The sequence below is a fragment of the Meleagris gallopavo genome, chromosome 17, assembly GCF_000146605.3.
Source record: "Meleagris gallopavo isolate NT-WF06-2002-E0010 breed Aviagen turkey brand Nicholas breeding stock chromosome 17, Turkey_5.1, whole genome shotgun sequence".
NCBI classification, from domain to species: Eukaryota; Metazoa; Chordata; class Aves; order Galliformes; family Phasianidae; genus Meleagris; species Meleagris gallopavo.
In genome coordinates this window covers 6,414,126-6,426,677 of record NC_015027.2, presented here as the reverse complement: position 1 = coordinate 6,426,677, position 12,552 = coordinate 6,414,126, and the positions used below count along the sequence as shown (strand labels likewise).

Here is a 12,552-nt window from a genome sequence, read left to right as displayed (position 1 = left end):
TTTTTTTTTTTCCTCCTTTTGCCAGAGGTTTTGTCTACTGCCGAAATGAGGAGCTGGAGGCTGGGTGGGTTGCTTTTGGCAACAGCAAACTTCTCCATCGGCCTGTCTCTTTTGATAATAAGCCTCACTCCCTTTTCCAGGTTGTGGATCAGCATACCCTTCAGGTAAAAGGAACGGCTAGTATGTGCATTGTAGAGTTAGTGCAAGGAAACATGAAGTTATAGCAGTCGCTTCTAACTCTAATTAGTGTGGTGCTGAAGCTTCTGCTTCTTGCTTTGTGAAGCTGCCTTTGTGAAACCCCAGACTAAAAAATTGCACTGTAGGAAACTTGTAAGTAATTACAGATCTTAGTCTTTCTTATTGTGTATGTGTATATGAACACATGCATCTATGTCTGCAGACATATAAAGTATTACTTCATGGTAATAGAGTAAGAGACAGAATGTGGTACAGTCATATAAAACAATCACACAGTAGCAAAAATGGACTTTGGCTTTAACTCAAAACATATGCTCCCTGAACAGCTCGTTATTCAGGTATTGTTTATGATTTAATTGTGTTCTTTAGTCATCCTTTGTAAAATGAGTACTTTGTTTACTTTGTGGTTTGGTTTTTATGTTGTTGTTTTTTGCATTGCGATCTTAAGGATGGATACGCATATTCACATCCTGTGTGTTTCTTGAAACAATGTTTGAATTCTCCTTTTCTTTCAAAGCTTCAGTCGTGTTTTAGAGAAGTTGCAGAAAGTGAACTTTTTTAGCAATTGCATTTTCCTATTGATAATGTGGGAATGCTTTCATTAAAGAGGTGCTTAGATCTGCAAGGGTTTGTATGCTGTAGTCCCATTTGGCAAATATTGCACAACAGCTCTTCAAAACATATGCACGTCATATTATGTCCATCAAGAAGCTTTTTATGGTCTGGCTTTGTTTGATCTTACGGAGAAGCTGCTGATATGTAAAAACTATTAAGATGCTGTCCCTGTCTTGTAGGTGTGTCAAATAATCCCAATGCCAGTAAATCACTTCCCAGTTGGCAGTACTATGACCACCGTGCATCTTTCTTCAGATGGTACATATTTCTACTGGATTTGGTCTCCTGCAAGCCTCAATGAGAAAACACCAAAAGGCCACTCTGTCTTTATGGACGTTTTTGAACTTATAGTAAGCAAATTTAGGTGTCTTCTGTGAGTTGGTAGCATGACTGCTGTTCAGTGAAGTATCAACGTTCTCAAATACAGAATATTGGGTTATAATATTGATAGATGGAATTTGAATAGGTCTTTATAATGCCTTTGCAGAATGACAAAACAGAAGGTGTATTGTTCAGCTCTGTCTTCAGAGGGCATATAACTATCATCCTCACAGTAGGAATTGTCTTATAATGTAAAACATACTTTATTATAGCTAGCAATTAAGTTTTATGCTAAGACAGTGTACTAAGATTTAAAGCATTGCATACAGTGGATCATCTTCATTGTATTAAAAGCCAATCTGTTCCCACAAGTTGCAAATACGTTGTTTTATCTCTGTATTTTATAACCTGAAATGTTTTTACACTGTGTGGCAAGCATTGGTTTTACTGTAAAACCAAATGCGTTTCAGAATGAATCTAGAGAATCACCTTTTTCTCTCAGTGGCCTTTGTTTTCATGTATGTATGTATCTATGCATATATATACTTCCATATATGTGTATGCATGCTTACATGCATACATTTGTGTATTTTAATTTGACAGTGAAACACCTCAGTCTAAAGACTTAAATAGGAAAGCATGGAGCAGTTGTTGGCATCTGGTATTGACAACTGAAATTATACACTTTCTTCCCTAAGAAGTTTGGCACCGAGGTTTAAATCTGTATCCCTACCTGATATATCTTATTATTCATTTTAGGTTATTTCTATCCTATGAACTTAATATCTGAAAGTATTTTTTTTTCCTTCATCTTTAATAGGTGGAAAATGGTGTATGTATAGCAAATCCTCTACAGGAACGGATTATATTAATGCGAAAGGAAGGTGAATCTGCAAAGAGTATTAATGAGATGCTTCTGAGCAGGCTGTCGAGGTACAGAGCCTCCCCATCAGCAACACTGGCTGCTCTCACTGGCTCTACCATCTCTAATACTCTAAAAGAGGACCAAGCAGGTCAGAGGAGATTTTATTGACTGAGGAATTTTTTGTGGTTTGTTTCTTAATGCATAATATCAGTTTGAGTGATCACTGATTTCTTAACAGGTGTCAAAAACTGTGCATTTTTTCCATGAAAAGTCTTAGATGTGCAGTATTTGTTTCTGGTTTGAATTACAAGTTCCTTTGCTCAGTTAGTCATCGATTGTGGAAGATGTTTAAGAAGAAAGAAACTGGAGGAATACTGGTATATGTGGTGCCCTTTTTGGTTATGTATTCAGTTATAGGACTGGATTTATGCCATCTATGATAAAATGGAAAAGTGTATTTCTGTGCTGCTAGTTTAACTGGGCTTTGAATTGTTATGTAAAAATGGACTGCAATTTAGAAGATGAAATTCTTGCTTCCTAAGCAAGTTGAATGTTATAAATTTTGAAGTAATTTTGCTTTTTTGACGTAGTTTGCAAAATTTTGGGGTATTGTCTTATGGATTTGCTGAAGCTACCAAGTTAGAGAATCTTAGGATTTTATCCAATTTGTCAATTGCTTCTCTTCTTTCATGCATACATCTTAAACTAAATGAGCTTGCTTTCTAAAATGTTCAACAATTTTTATAAAAACAAGTTATACAGGACATAAATATTCTTACAGGGAAATTGGCAAAGATTTAGCTTGAAGAGCTATTTTAAATGCTGTATTTTGCCAGCTTACAAATAGAGTGCTAAAGAAGAATAAGCAGTTATTCTTGTCCAGTTCTTTAGTCAGTGCTCAGGAAAGTGTTGATCAGCTCTGGCAGGAGTTAGATCGTTATGACTGTATACATTTCATGTGAAGCAGGAGGACTTAAAATAGTAAATGCCTAGTGAATCTCAAATGATCTTTTTATGTTTTCTTGAAGTCTCTAAAACTGCCTTCAATATGCATAGTACCATACGATTCTTAAGGCAGTTCCATTTGTACTTGTATTTTAGCCTCATAATTTTTCAGGCTGGAACCAGAAATTGCTACCTTTATTAATTTTTAAGTCATTCTCTTTAGCTAAATAACCTGTGAAATTGCTTATATTGTTCTGGGAATTAACACTGAATGTGTGGGATTATGAAGCTGCCCCTACGCACAGCTTCTAAACGCTGCAAAATGTAGCTTATAAATTCCTGTATCAATTTATGTGAAGTCCCAAATAGCATTCTTTCTTGTTTGTTGCTGTTGTTAAGGTTTTAATGTTATGGAGACACACATGCTGATTTGATTGCTGTTGAATATTTCAGCTGCTAACACAAGCTGCGGGCTGCCACTGAAAATGTTAAGGAAGACTCCAATATACACGTGTGGAACATACCTGGTGATGTTGGTCCCACCCCCAGGAGGGTCAGGCAGTTCTGCAACACGCTCGCTCTTTGGAGGAACAAGTGCTTTGTCATCTTTAAAAAGTAAGTCAGATACATTTCTGGCAGGTTAAGTCCTTCATAATAAGCAATCAAGTTGTCAGAAATTAATCGGCAACTTTGTTCTGTGCAGTTCTTGCTTCTAGCTTGGTGTTCAATATCTCAGATGGGCAGTTCACAAGCCGAGCAGATCTCATTGATGCTGCAGGAAGTTCACTTGGACGTGGTGCTCTAGTACCAGGACTTGGTAGGTAGCTCTGTTTTCAAGAACTAAATGTATCCCATCCTTAAACTAGTTGGATTTAGATTCACAGTGATGGGTTCTGCAGTGAGGTTTTGTATCTGTAGTTAAATTTTGTCAAGTTTACATTTTTGGAAGTTCATAATTTCCTGAGGAAATGTCATGTTAGGTACTGCTACTGGAGTCTTAATTATTTGAAACATCTGCACAGATGTTATTTTTAACAACATTTAGAATATGCTGTCATAGAACCGTTCATGTCTGTAACCCATTTATCCCTTTACATTTACTGTAACAGTCCTGCTTGTGTTTGTAAACCCTGCACAAGTAGGAGATGAGTCTCTAGGTTTAGCACTTTCAACCCCTTGCATCATGCAAACTATCAGTTTTGGTTAAAACTATTACCAATTAACCACAAGGCACTATTATTAAATTGCTGTCACATGACAAGATTTTGTAAAGCAAATAAATTAGATTTATATCTACTATAAAGTATTTTAATCTGGTTTTTGGTGTGTTTTTAATTCTAAAATTCGGTGTGCAAAATGTTTTCCTCAGGTGCTTGTTATGATACTATGAACAACATGATATGGACATGCTCTAATGATTACATTGACCAGTGGTGTAACCCTGGGAACCAGGCATTCCACTGTGTCTGCCAGAGGCTGGGAGTGAGCCACATCATTACAGAGCCCAAAGGTGAGCTAAACCTACAGATGGGCACTTTATAACAAATGAGAGTAAAATGTACAAATATCTTAGAGTAAATGCATAGAAACTGCCTTCTGAAACTTTCTATTAAAACATGAGTTAAGCCTTGGAAAAAGTTCCTTGTTTGAGTTGCCTGGTCTTTGGTTTAAGAAAGTGAAAATCAAGTAGAGACAAACTTGAAAGCTTCCAGAATATTGCTGCCTTTATCACATTAGCACAGATATCTCTTTTGTTTATAATGTGGGTGGGAGCCCTGATGTTAGAGATAATGATGATGATAATAGAATGCATTTTAAAAGAAAACTCTAGCCCTGTAGTCCCTTTTAGACAGTGTTTAAACTGATTTTCTTCTCCTAGGGGATGCAACAACCACAAATGAGGTTATTAACCAGTTACTGCACCATGTTGGTGCCATGTGTATCCACCAACTCAATCTGCTTGCAGCCAGCAATAATCTTCCCATAACAAATTTCTTGGGGAAGCAGCATCCAATCGAAGCACATCATCTCAGCAGTATCTGTGACATTATGGAGAAAGCCATGGTGAACGGAGATACTTGTATAATACGCTGCATCCTTGTTGTCTTCCAGGTACAAGGATATCTTTCCTCGTAGCTTGAGCATGCTAATCGAAATGTAACTGCCACCTTTATAGATTAAGATGAAATATTGAGAAGTTTCTTACTTACTTCATTTTTTTTCTTCTACCAGGGGATAGAAATAGAAAAATGGTTTGTTGGGCTGCCAGAGTGCTAAAGTTTGGAAATTCAAATTCCATTTTTGGCTGATACTTTTTAACGACCTAGACAAACGTTTTGTGAAGCTGACTACAAAAAATGAAGTGACGTGGATGTAGCTGACATTGTGTTTTATTGTTGTCGTTGTTTAATTTTTTTTTCTTAGGTGGTTTTTAAATTTTTCTTCAGCCCACAAACCGAAAGAAACAGAGACATTGTGAGAAGGTCGGGCCTATTGCTTTGGCAGCTGTTAATGGCACCAAGGGACCAGATCTGTGCAGAAATTCAGAAGGAAGTTTGCCTGGCTATAAGGTAAACATCTGCCTCATCAAATGCATCTTAGATGCTTTTATAATGTTACAGTAGCTGAATATTCAAGATGTATTCGGTAATTATATTTTAATACAAGAAAATTTAGAACAACTTAATGTGATAATTACTTTAATTTGTATTTGTAGAGAAAAGCAAATAAATTGTTTGAAGTGATCATAGTGTAATAACAGGTAGTAATCCTTGTGTTGCCATACTTCATTTGTAGGTTTTTACTGAATAGCTTTTGGAGTTATTTCTTTAGTGCTTATTATAATACAGATGCTTAATTCCAGCAAGGTTTTCTCTATTTCAGGAGTAGGTGAAATGTCTTCAGTGTTTAGTTTATATAGTTCATTGCGCTCTGGAGAAGGTAATGCCAATGTTGTTAGTTTTAGATCAGTATTTCAAATGACAGCATTGAAATTCTCCCATGCAGAGGAAATGCCAAGGGAAACAGAGCGAGTAGTACTTGAGGAATGCTGTAAGATTGAAGGTCCAGGTTAAAACATGGGTGGAGTAGTAAGATTGTCCGAAAAGACAGATTTATGCTTAGAAAATGGAAATCTGTTTTAGAAGAAGTATGGCATTATGTTTTGGGGCTGGCACTTCAAACACTTAAGCAGGATGGCTGCTTTAATTTCACATCATGTTAGCTGCTGCATCTCTTGAGCCTCATGCTGGTGTAATTTCCTTTCTGTGACTTGTCAAAAATAGCAGAATGACTAAGTGTAGGAAAGGTATTGAGAAGTGTGATTGTATATTATGAAAACGAGAGAACATGAATCTCAAGGACAAGGAATGCTGTCTCAAATGTCTTAAGCACAAATGTAATCTGCTTTCAAGTGGGAAGTGCTCCAAAGGTTGAGGAGAATAATATCTTCTGATGATCGTGTGTTTTTTCTTTCTCTTGATGTGTGTGTGCTATCCTCTAATGACTTGTAAAAAATCAGAGATGGGGGGAGTAGGTAATATTTTTTTTTCCTCCTGTCTCTGACTGGGATTCAGATATCAGTAGAACCCTCAAACCTAGTTTGCAATGTATGGTAACTTTTCCTGGTGTTTGAATCACATCATCAACATGAGCCAGAGGTAGGAAGGCTAGGAAGTTTACAATAAACTTTTCTCTCAGTATAAAAAACATACCAGTTTAATGACATGCCAGATGAAGTGGAAATGCAAGTCACAGACTGAAGTAGTGATTGAGCACCTGGTGGGAAGGCAGGGCCAACCCAGGGGAGCTCAGGTGAATGCAGTGTACCTGAGTGACCAGAAGGAGTGGAGCCAGGATCCACCTGTTCCCAGCCCTTGTTTAAGGGTTGGCAGTGGAGTGATGGTATCTCTTGTTGAGATTCCTACACACCTGAGGCCCTTCAAAGGTAAGCAGCTCTTTTTTTTTCATTTCTGTATCTTTGGCTGCTGCATTTGGGCTCGTTTTCATTTGCTGTAGCCAAAGACTTTGCCACCCTGCTATTACCAAACCATTATAGCATTACACTAGAGAAATAATTAGTAGGGGGAGTGGAGGGATGTTCTGGAAGGAAAGAATTCTGTGTTATATTTTTAACAGTTCAGACAGTCTCAAAATACTGTAGCAACTGTGATCTTCATTTCTTTCTATGTTGGAAGAAACTATTGCCTGGTAATTGTAAGTGGTGTATCAGGAACTAAGCCAGAAATCTGTTCTGCTTTTTCACAAGTCTATTGAGGTTTTGTTCATTCTTACTTATGTTAAGTAACACTTTTTTTTTTTCTTTAGCTCTGGTTTAAATATCTTGTATCCTGGAGAAGCAGAAATCAATAATTTATTGAAATTGGTTTTAACTGAAGGTAAGAATTTTTAATTGACACGTGAGCGTTTGTATTTCTAATTGAAAATAAAACATGAAAACACTTTTCAATGTTTTGAGGGAGACCAGAATAAGGAGTACTGGTGTGTTTTGAACCCAGGCTGTTCTAGGAAATTACAGAATGCTTGAGTTTGTGGAGCTGCCTTCTGAATGGCTGTGTGTTTGGGCTGCAAAAGAAAATTTGTCTCACTGAAGCAGCTCCTTGAAGTTTGAAAGGTTTAAATCTGTTCTCTGCCAGTATTAATGATTTTTTTTTTTTCTGGTCTAGCTGATAGTTTAGAACTACTTAGAAGTTTGTTACCTGGCAGTTACACAATGACCAGAAGTAATTTTAGTCCTCATTAGGAAAGATATTAATCTTTCCACCTTAAGCACGAAATGGAAGCCTGTATCAGAAGCAGCTGGTGCATGGTAATTTATTACTTCATAGCAGTGTGTTCAGATGTTACAGTCACTGGAATTTAAAACAGTGCTGTGTGCACAGTGAGTTTTAGGTTAATAATATAACAGCTGCTGGGATTGCAGTGTAAATGTAACTTTTTCTGAGAAGAGGAAATAAACCAATGTTTTATGGAGTTTATTTTTGCAAAATATTGTTGTATTCTGTTTTAGGAGAGAGAAATAGTGGTCTCTCTCAACTTCGTGACGTCATCCTGACAAATCTGGCAGAGCAGCTTCAGAACAACAGATTTGGGAGTGAAGATGATGATCATTATAGGTAAAATAAAACAATGTGCTTGCATTTCCCTGGCTTATCATGTTGTATGTTTCTGTTATTTGCTCTTGGTAAGCTTGGATAAAATTCTGCTAGTTACTTGTTATTTCTAGTAGCAGTGGGACTTGAAATATATCCTTGCGTGGTTAGGATGTCATTAGAACCAAAGAGAGAGGGTGATTTGGGGCTTTAGGGGAAACTTCAGGGAATTTTGTGCATGAACTTGGGTTTGGATTCCTTGATGTTTACCATGCATATGGTAACTGTAGCTGATAGTTCTCTATTACAGTAGTGTGGCATTGCTCTCCGTATCACTGTTAGGTTACTTTTCAGCAGTAAAACTACCTGTTCAAAGTTGGGAGGAGTCTGTTGTTAAATGTTCTGGCCTTGGTTTGCTTTGTCTCTGAATCTCAAATGTAGCAGATTCTTGTTTCGGTGTGATTTATGAGAGAGCTTTGAGAGACGTTTGATATGGGCTGTACAAAATATACACTAATTAGATTATTAACTTTTTTTTTTGCATCTTTCCTGCATTTTAAAGACTAAATGATGAGCTGTTGCACTACATTCTCAAGATTGTTGTCCGAGAATCTTGTGTCTTAATCACCAAGTGCCAAACTGTATCTAAAGATGATTTTCAAAGGCTTCTTTCAACTGTGCCTGTAAGTAAAATGTATTTTGATAAAATTGCCCTTAGCTTCTTTTCCTCCTTAAATCCATTGTCTTTACTGAGTATATAGAGGTGTGACTTTCATGGTTGTGTATATCTTAACAAATACAGGAAAATAAAGTCTTCTATACATTAACAATTTCTTATGACAAAGTAAATCAAACAGTGTATACTAAAAGCTAAAATAGGTTTATAAATGGATATATTTTCCCATTGCTTTGATAGCTGTCTCAGTTTAAAGGAAGTTTGTCTATCATTAGAACTTCATGACAACATGAAAATGAACTCCTTTTTGCTTGTCCTTCTCCTGTGCTTTTTTCTTTTATACTTGTAAGTAAAAGGATTGCCTGAATCAAGTTTGATTTAAGTGTTTAGATAATGTGAAGTGTACTTATTTATGTTAAAGGCTGCATCTTCATGCTTGCGGTATCTGATGGCTGTACAGAACCACCTCCTCAGTAACACTATTTTGATTAAACCTGATGAAAATGATGACAGTGACAGCTCCTTACAGGGAGAGACATTGAAGGTACAGGTAAACACCAAGTTTTATTCCAGCATGGCTCTCTACAGTCAGTGTTCCTCTGACTCCTCTTGTTTCTACAGTGCATTCTCTTTAAGCTGTTTTGAAAGTTCTTTTCCTCTCAGTATAGTTATATTACTATGGACTTTTCTTTTCCCTGTTCTTCAACTAAAGTGTCTCAACTTCAGGCCTGTAATGTTAGTGAGAGCAAATACTTCCCTAAATATGCCTCGTGAGGATAAAAATGTATTTTAATAGACATGCTAGTCAGAGAACTCAGTGGCTGGGAATCGTTTCTGAATGTATTACCCTCCACACTCTTTTCTCCCCATCACCAGATGGTACCAAAAAAAAGTTCTTTTCAGATTTACGTAGAAAGGGATTTTCTCACTTACCTTACCACGCTTCTGGATTTTTGTAGTTTTAACTATAAAGCGTATGTGTGACCATCTTTGTCTCCATGTAAACCATCATCCATCATGTGAAATGGCATGAATAGCATTAGAACAAGGTTTATTAAAATGTTATGTCATGTTACTGCTGGAATAGTCTTGAATGAACTCACAGTAGCTGTGTTTGTCCTAGTGTGCAGGCTGCCTTATTATAGTTTTTATAAAGCAATATTTCCTCTATAATAGCATTGACTTCTGTGTTTCTGATACTGCTTGTTAAGCTGGCTTTGTCTGCTTCTCTTTGAGACTTTGTGTGCTTGTAATCCACAGCAGTTGAAAGTTATTTGTTCAGGCTCATTGAGTAAATGCTAAATACTGTAGTACATCTCCTGTCTCGCTATTCACCCATGTTTTCATTGTTCAGTTTCTCTCTCTGCAGTGATCCTCATACCTGCTAGGACATTCTGTCACCAGTGCTGTACCTTGGCTGGCTAACAGCTCTCTCCTGTGCTGGACTTGGGGATTCCTTTCCTCTAGAAACTGGATGTGCATCCTGTAATATGCACCTAGTTTCTCCCAGCACTTTGGGGCTTAGCATTAATCAAATTTAAGTCTTGGATGAATCTGCTGCTGCGGGCCTGCCAGGTCACATTATCATTATTTTTATTTGGAAATCCATCGTTTTGTTCAGTTGTTGCTTTTTTCTGTTCTCTAAGAATTTAAGTATCTTAACTCTTTTTGTACCCAGGAGCTGAAGACCAGCATTTTGTCTCTTGCTACACAAATTCTGACGGGATGTGATGAAGTCTTAGAAATGCTGCAGCAAGTCACTACAGCACTAATAAACAGTGATATTGCTGACAGAGAACAAAGGTAAAGCAAGTAAATGTGAAAAGAGTGAATAGTTGCTTCCTGCAGCTTATTGTGCAAGCACAACTAGCACTACTTACTCTGTATGCTGTAACTTCAAATTTGAGCTTTGAATGTGTTGGAACTGTTTGCTAAGCAAATCTCTATTAACACTTATTGTTTAAAGAATTCGGAATCAGGCTCTCCATAACAGAACTACTAGCACTAATAACATAATAATAGAAACTATTCAAATTGATCAGTTTTCAGTCAATGGCAGTGGTATTTATGAGTGGGATAACTGAAAACAAACTAATTTCTCAACATCCTCATAAGCTAGCATGCTAGAAACCTGGTATACATACTGAACAAACATATTTGTGTCAATGGGGACTTTCATCCCATCCGAATGGAAGCTTATCATTCCCTGAGTAATTACTAAACTCTTGGTTTACTGTCTTCTGCTTTGTTAATAGTTGACATCAAAATTGGGATGCTAACACTTTGGAGAAATTGTAATGTCATCAAGATTCTATTAGAGTTTGGTTTTTTAAATACGTGAATGTTTTCTGATTTCTCAATCGCTTGCTGTCTGTTAAAAGTTAGCAGATTACTTGGAATAGCAGTGATTCTATATGCTATAAAGTAGTTGTTACTATGTAACCTTGATTATTTCAGATTAAAAGGCCTGGAACAAATTACAAAAGCTACTATGCTTGGTCATCTGCTTCCTGTCCTTCTGACATCTCTGATGCATCCAAATTTGCAAACTCTAACCATGGCTGATGCCTTGATGCCTCAGCTGGTGCAGCTGGTTCTCTATACAAGTCAGGTATGGCCTTTGTGTCAGCAGTTGTCTACGTGGTACAAAAGATGTTGCATGCGTGTTCTAAGATACTGTAGGTTTTTGTCAACTTTCTGCAGGAAGTGATGCACAGATTACAATTAAAGAACTGCTCTGCGACTCCAAAAGCTGATGTACCAAGTAATCATTAATTGCCATTAAGAATATACAATATAATTCTTAATAAGCTTCAGTAACAAGATCTTAGGGTTGGCTACTTGCATATTTCTAACATTGTATGTTTTGTCCTGCAGACTGCACTGCTGCTTAAAACTCAGTCTCCGGTTTTCTCAGAACTGAACAGTTCTCCCAGTGGTGTGTCAGAACAGAAGGGGAAATTGGTACATGATGAGAGGTGATTTCACATTTGAGTCTTTTTCATTGGGTAACCCATTAACTGTAACGTTCATTTGACTGTTGTTGTGGGATAAATCTTAAAACGGTGATCTAAAAGTAAATACAAGTCAGTCAGTTCTGCAATGGCCTGAAAGGCTGACTGGAAAATATAGAAGCCTTTATAAAACAAAAGTGGTTCATTCTAAAATTGCCTTGCATATAGAATTCAGTGGTTGATCTCTTCAGGATGTTTGAATGGTGTTTGGTTTGGGTTTGTTTTTTTTTTCCCCCTCAAGCATTAGGAGTTGATTCTAAATGCTGCTCCTAGATTAGATGAGGTTAAAGGATGACCATCATGAGAAGATGGCTCATGAGGTGCAGTACTGAGATAATATCACTTAGGGATGAAGTGGTTTAATTTGTAGTGAGAAATGTAACAGTTTTAATTTCTGCATTAAATTCTTGTTTGAACTCAAAGCTATACTATTTTTGCTTAGGACAGAAAGATTCAGCTAAACTGAATAAAATATGCTTCTCATATCTATTTGCAGTATTACAGAACGTATGGTATCAACATGTGATAATGTACAATATTCTGCATGAAAACTCCAAAGTTTCTTTTCCCTTCCCCCAGATTCCAACCTTCAGTGAACTACAAAGTATATTTTGTAGCAGTATAAGCAACTTTGCTGGTCCAGAGGGATTTTTTTTCAGTATTGACAATCATATATTGGAATCTCTATATAGTTTTCTTTACTTAATGTTTATGCTTTCCAATATCCAAATTAAATATACCAGAGGGAAAAGTTCAGATATGATGAGTTGGAGTTAGCAAAGTTATTTCTAATACAGAGAGTTCATG

General features: G+C 36.8%; 1 protein-coding gene across 1 annotated transcript in view; it reads left to right on the top strand.

Annotated features, from left to right (window-relative positions):
• The window catches only part of HECTD4 (HECT domain E3 ubiquitin protein ligase 4), a 66,709-nt gene that overhangs the window by 16,336 nt on the left and 37,821 nt on the right, over positions 1–12,552 (top strand). The window contains exons 6-20 of the mRNA XM_010720190.3: positions 26–164; positions 993–1,163; positions 1,955–2,147; positions 3,398–3,559; positions 3,648–3,761; positions 4,314–4,454; positions 4,824–5,056; positions 5,369–5,514; positions 7,271–7,341; positions 7,974–8,079; positions 8,618–8,738; positions 9,153–9,281; positions 10,410–10,534; positions 11,189–11,342; positions 11,609–11,709. Of these exons, the coding sequence (XP_010718492.1) occupies positions 26–164; positions 993–1,163; positions 1,955–2,147; positions 3,398–3,559; positions 3,648–3,761; positions 4,314–4,454; positions 4,824–5,056; positions 5,369–5,514; positions 7,271–7,341; positions 7,974–8,079; positions 8,618–8,738; positions 9,153–9,281; positions 10,410–10,534; positions 11,189–11,342; positions 11,609–11,709 (2,106 nt within the window). The remainder of the gene's footprint in view (positions 1–25; positions 165–992; positions 1,164–1,954; positions 2,148–3,397; positions 3,560–3,647; positions 3,762–4,313; positions 4,455–4,823; positions 5,057–5,368; positions 5,515–7,270; positions 7,342–7,973; positions 8,080–8,617; positions 8,739–9,152; positions 9,282–10,409; positions 10,535–11,188; positions 11,343–11,608; positions 11,710–12,552) is intronic.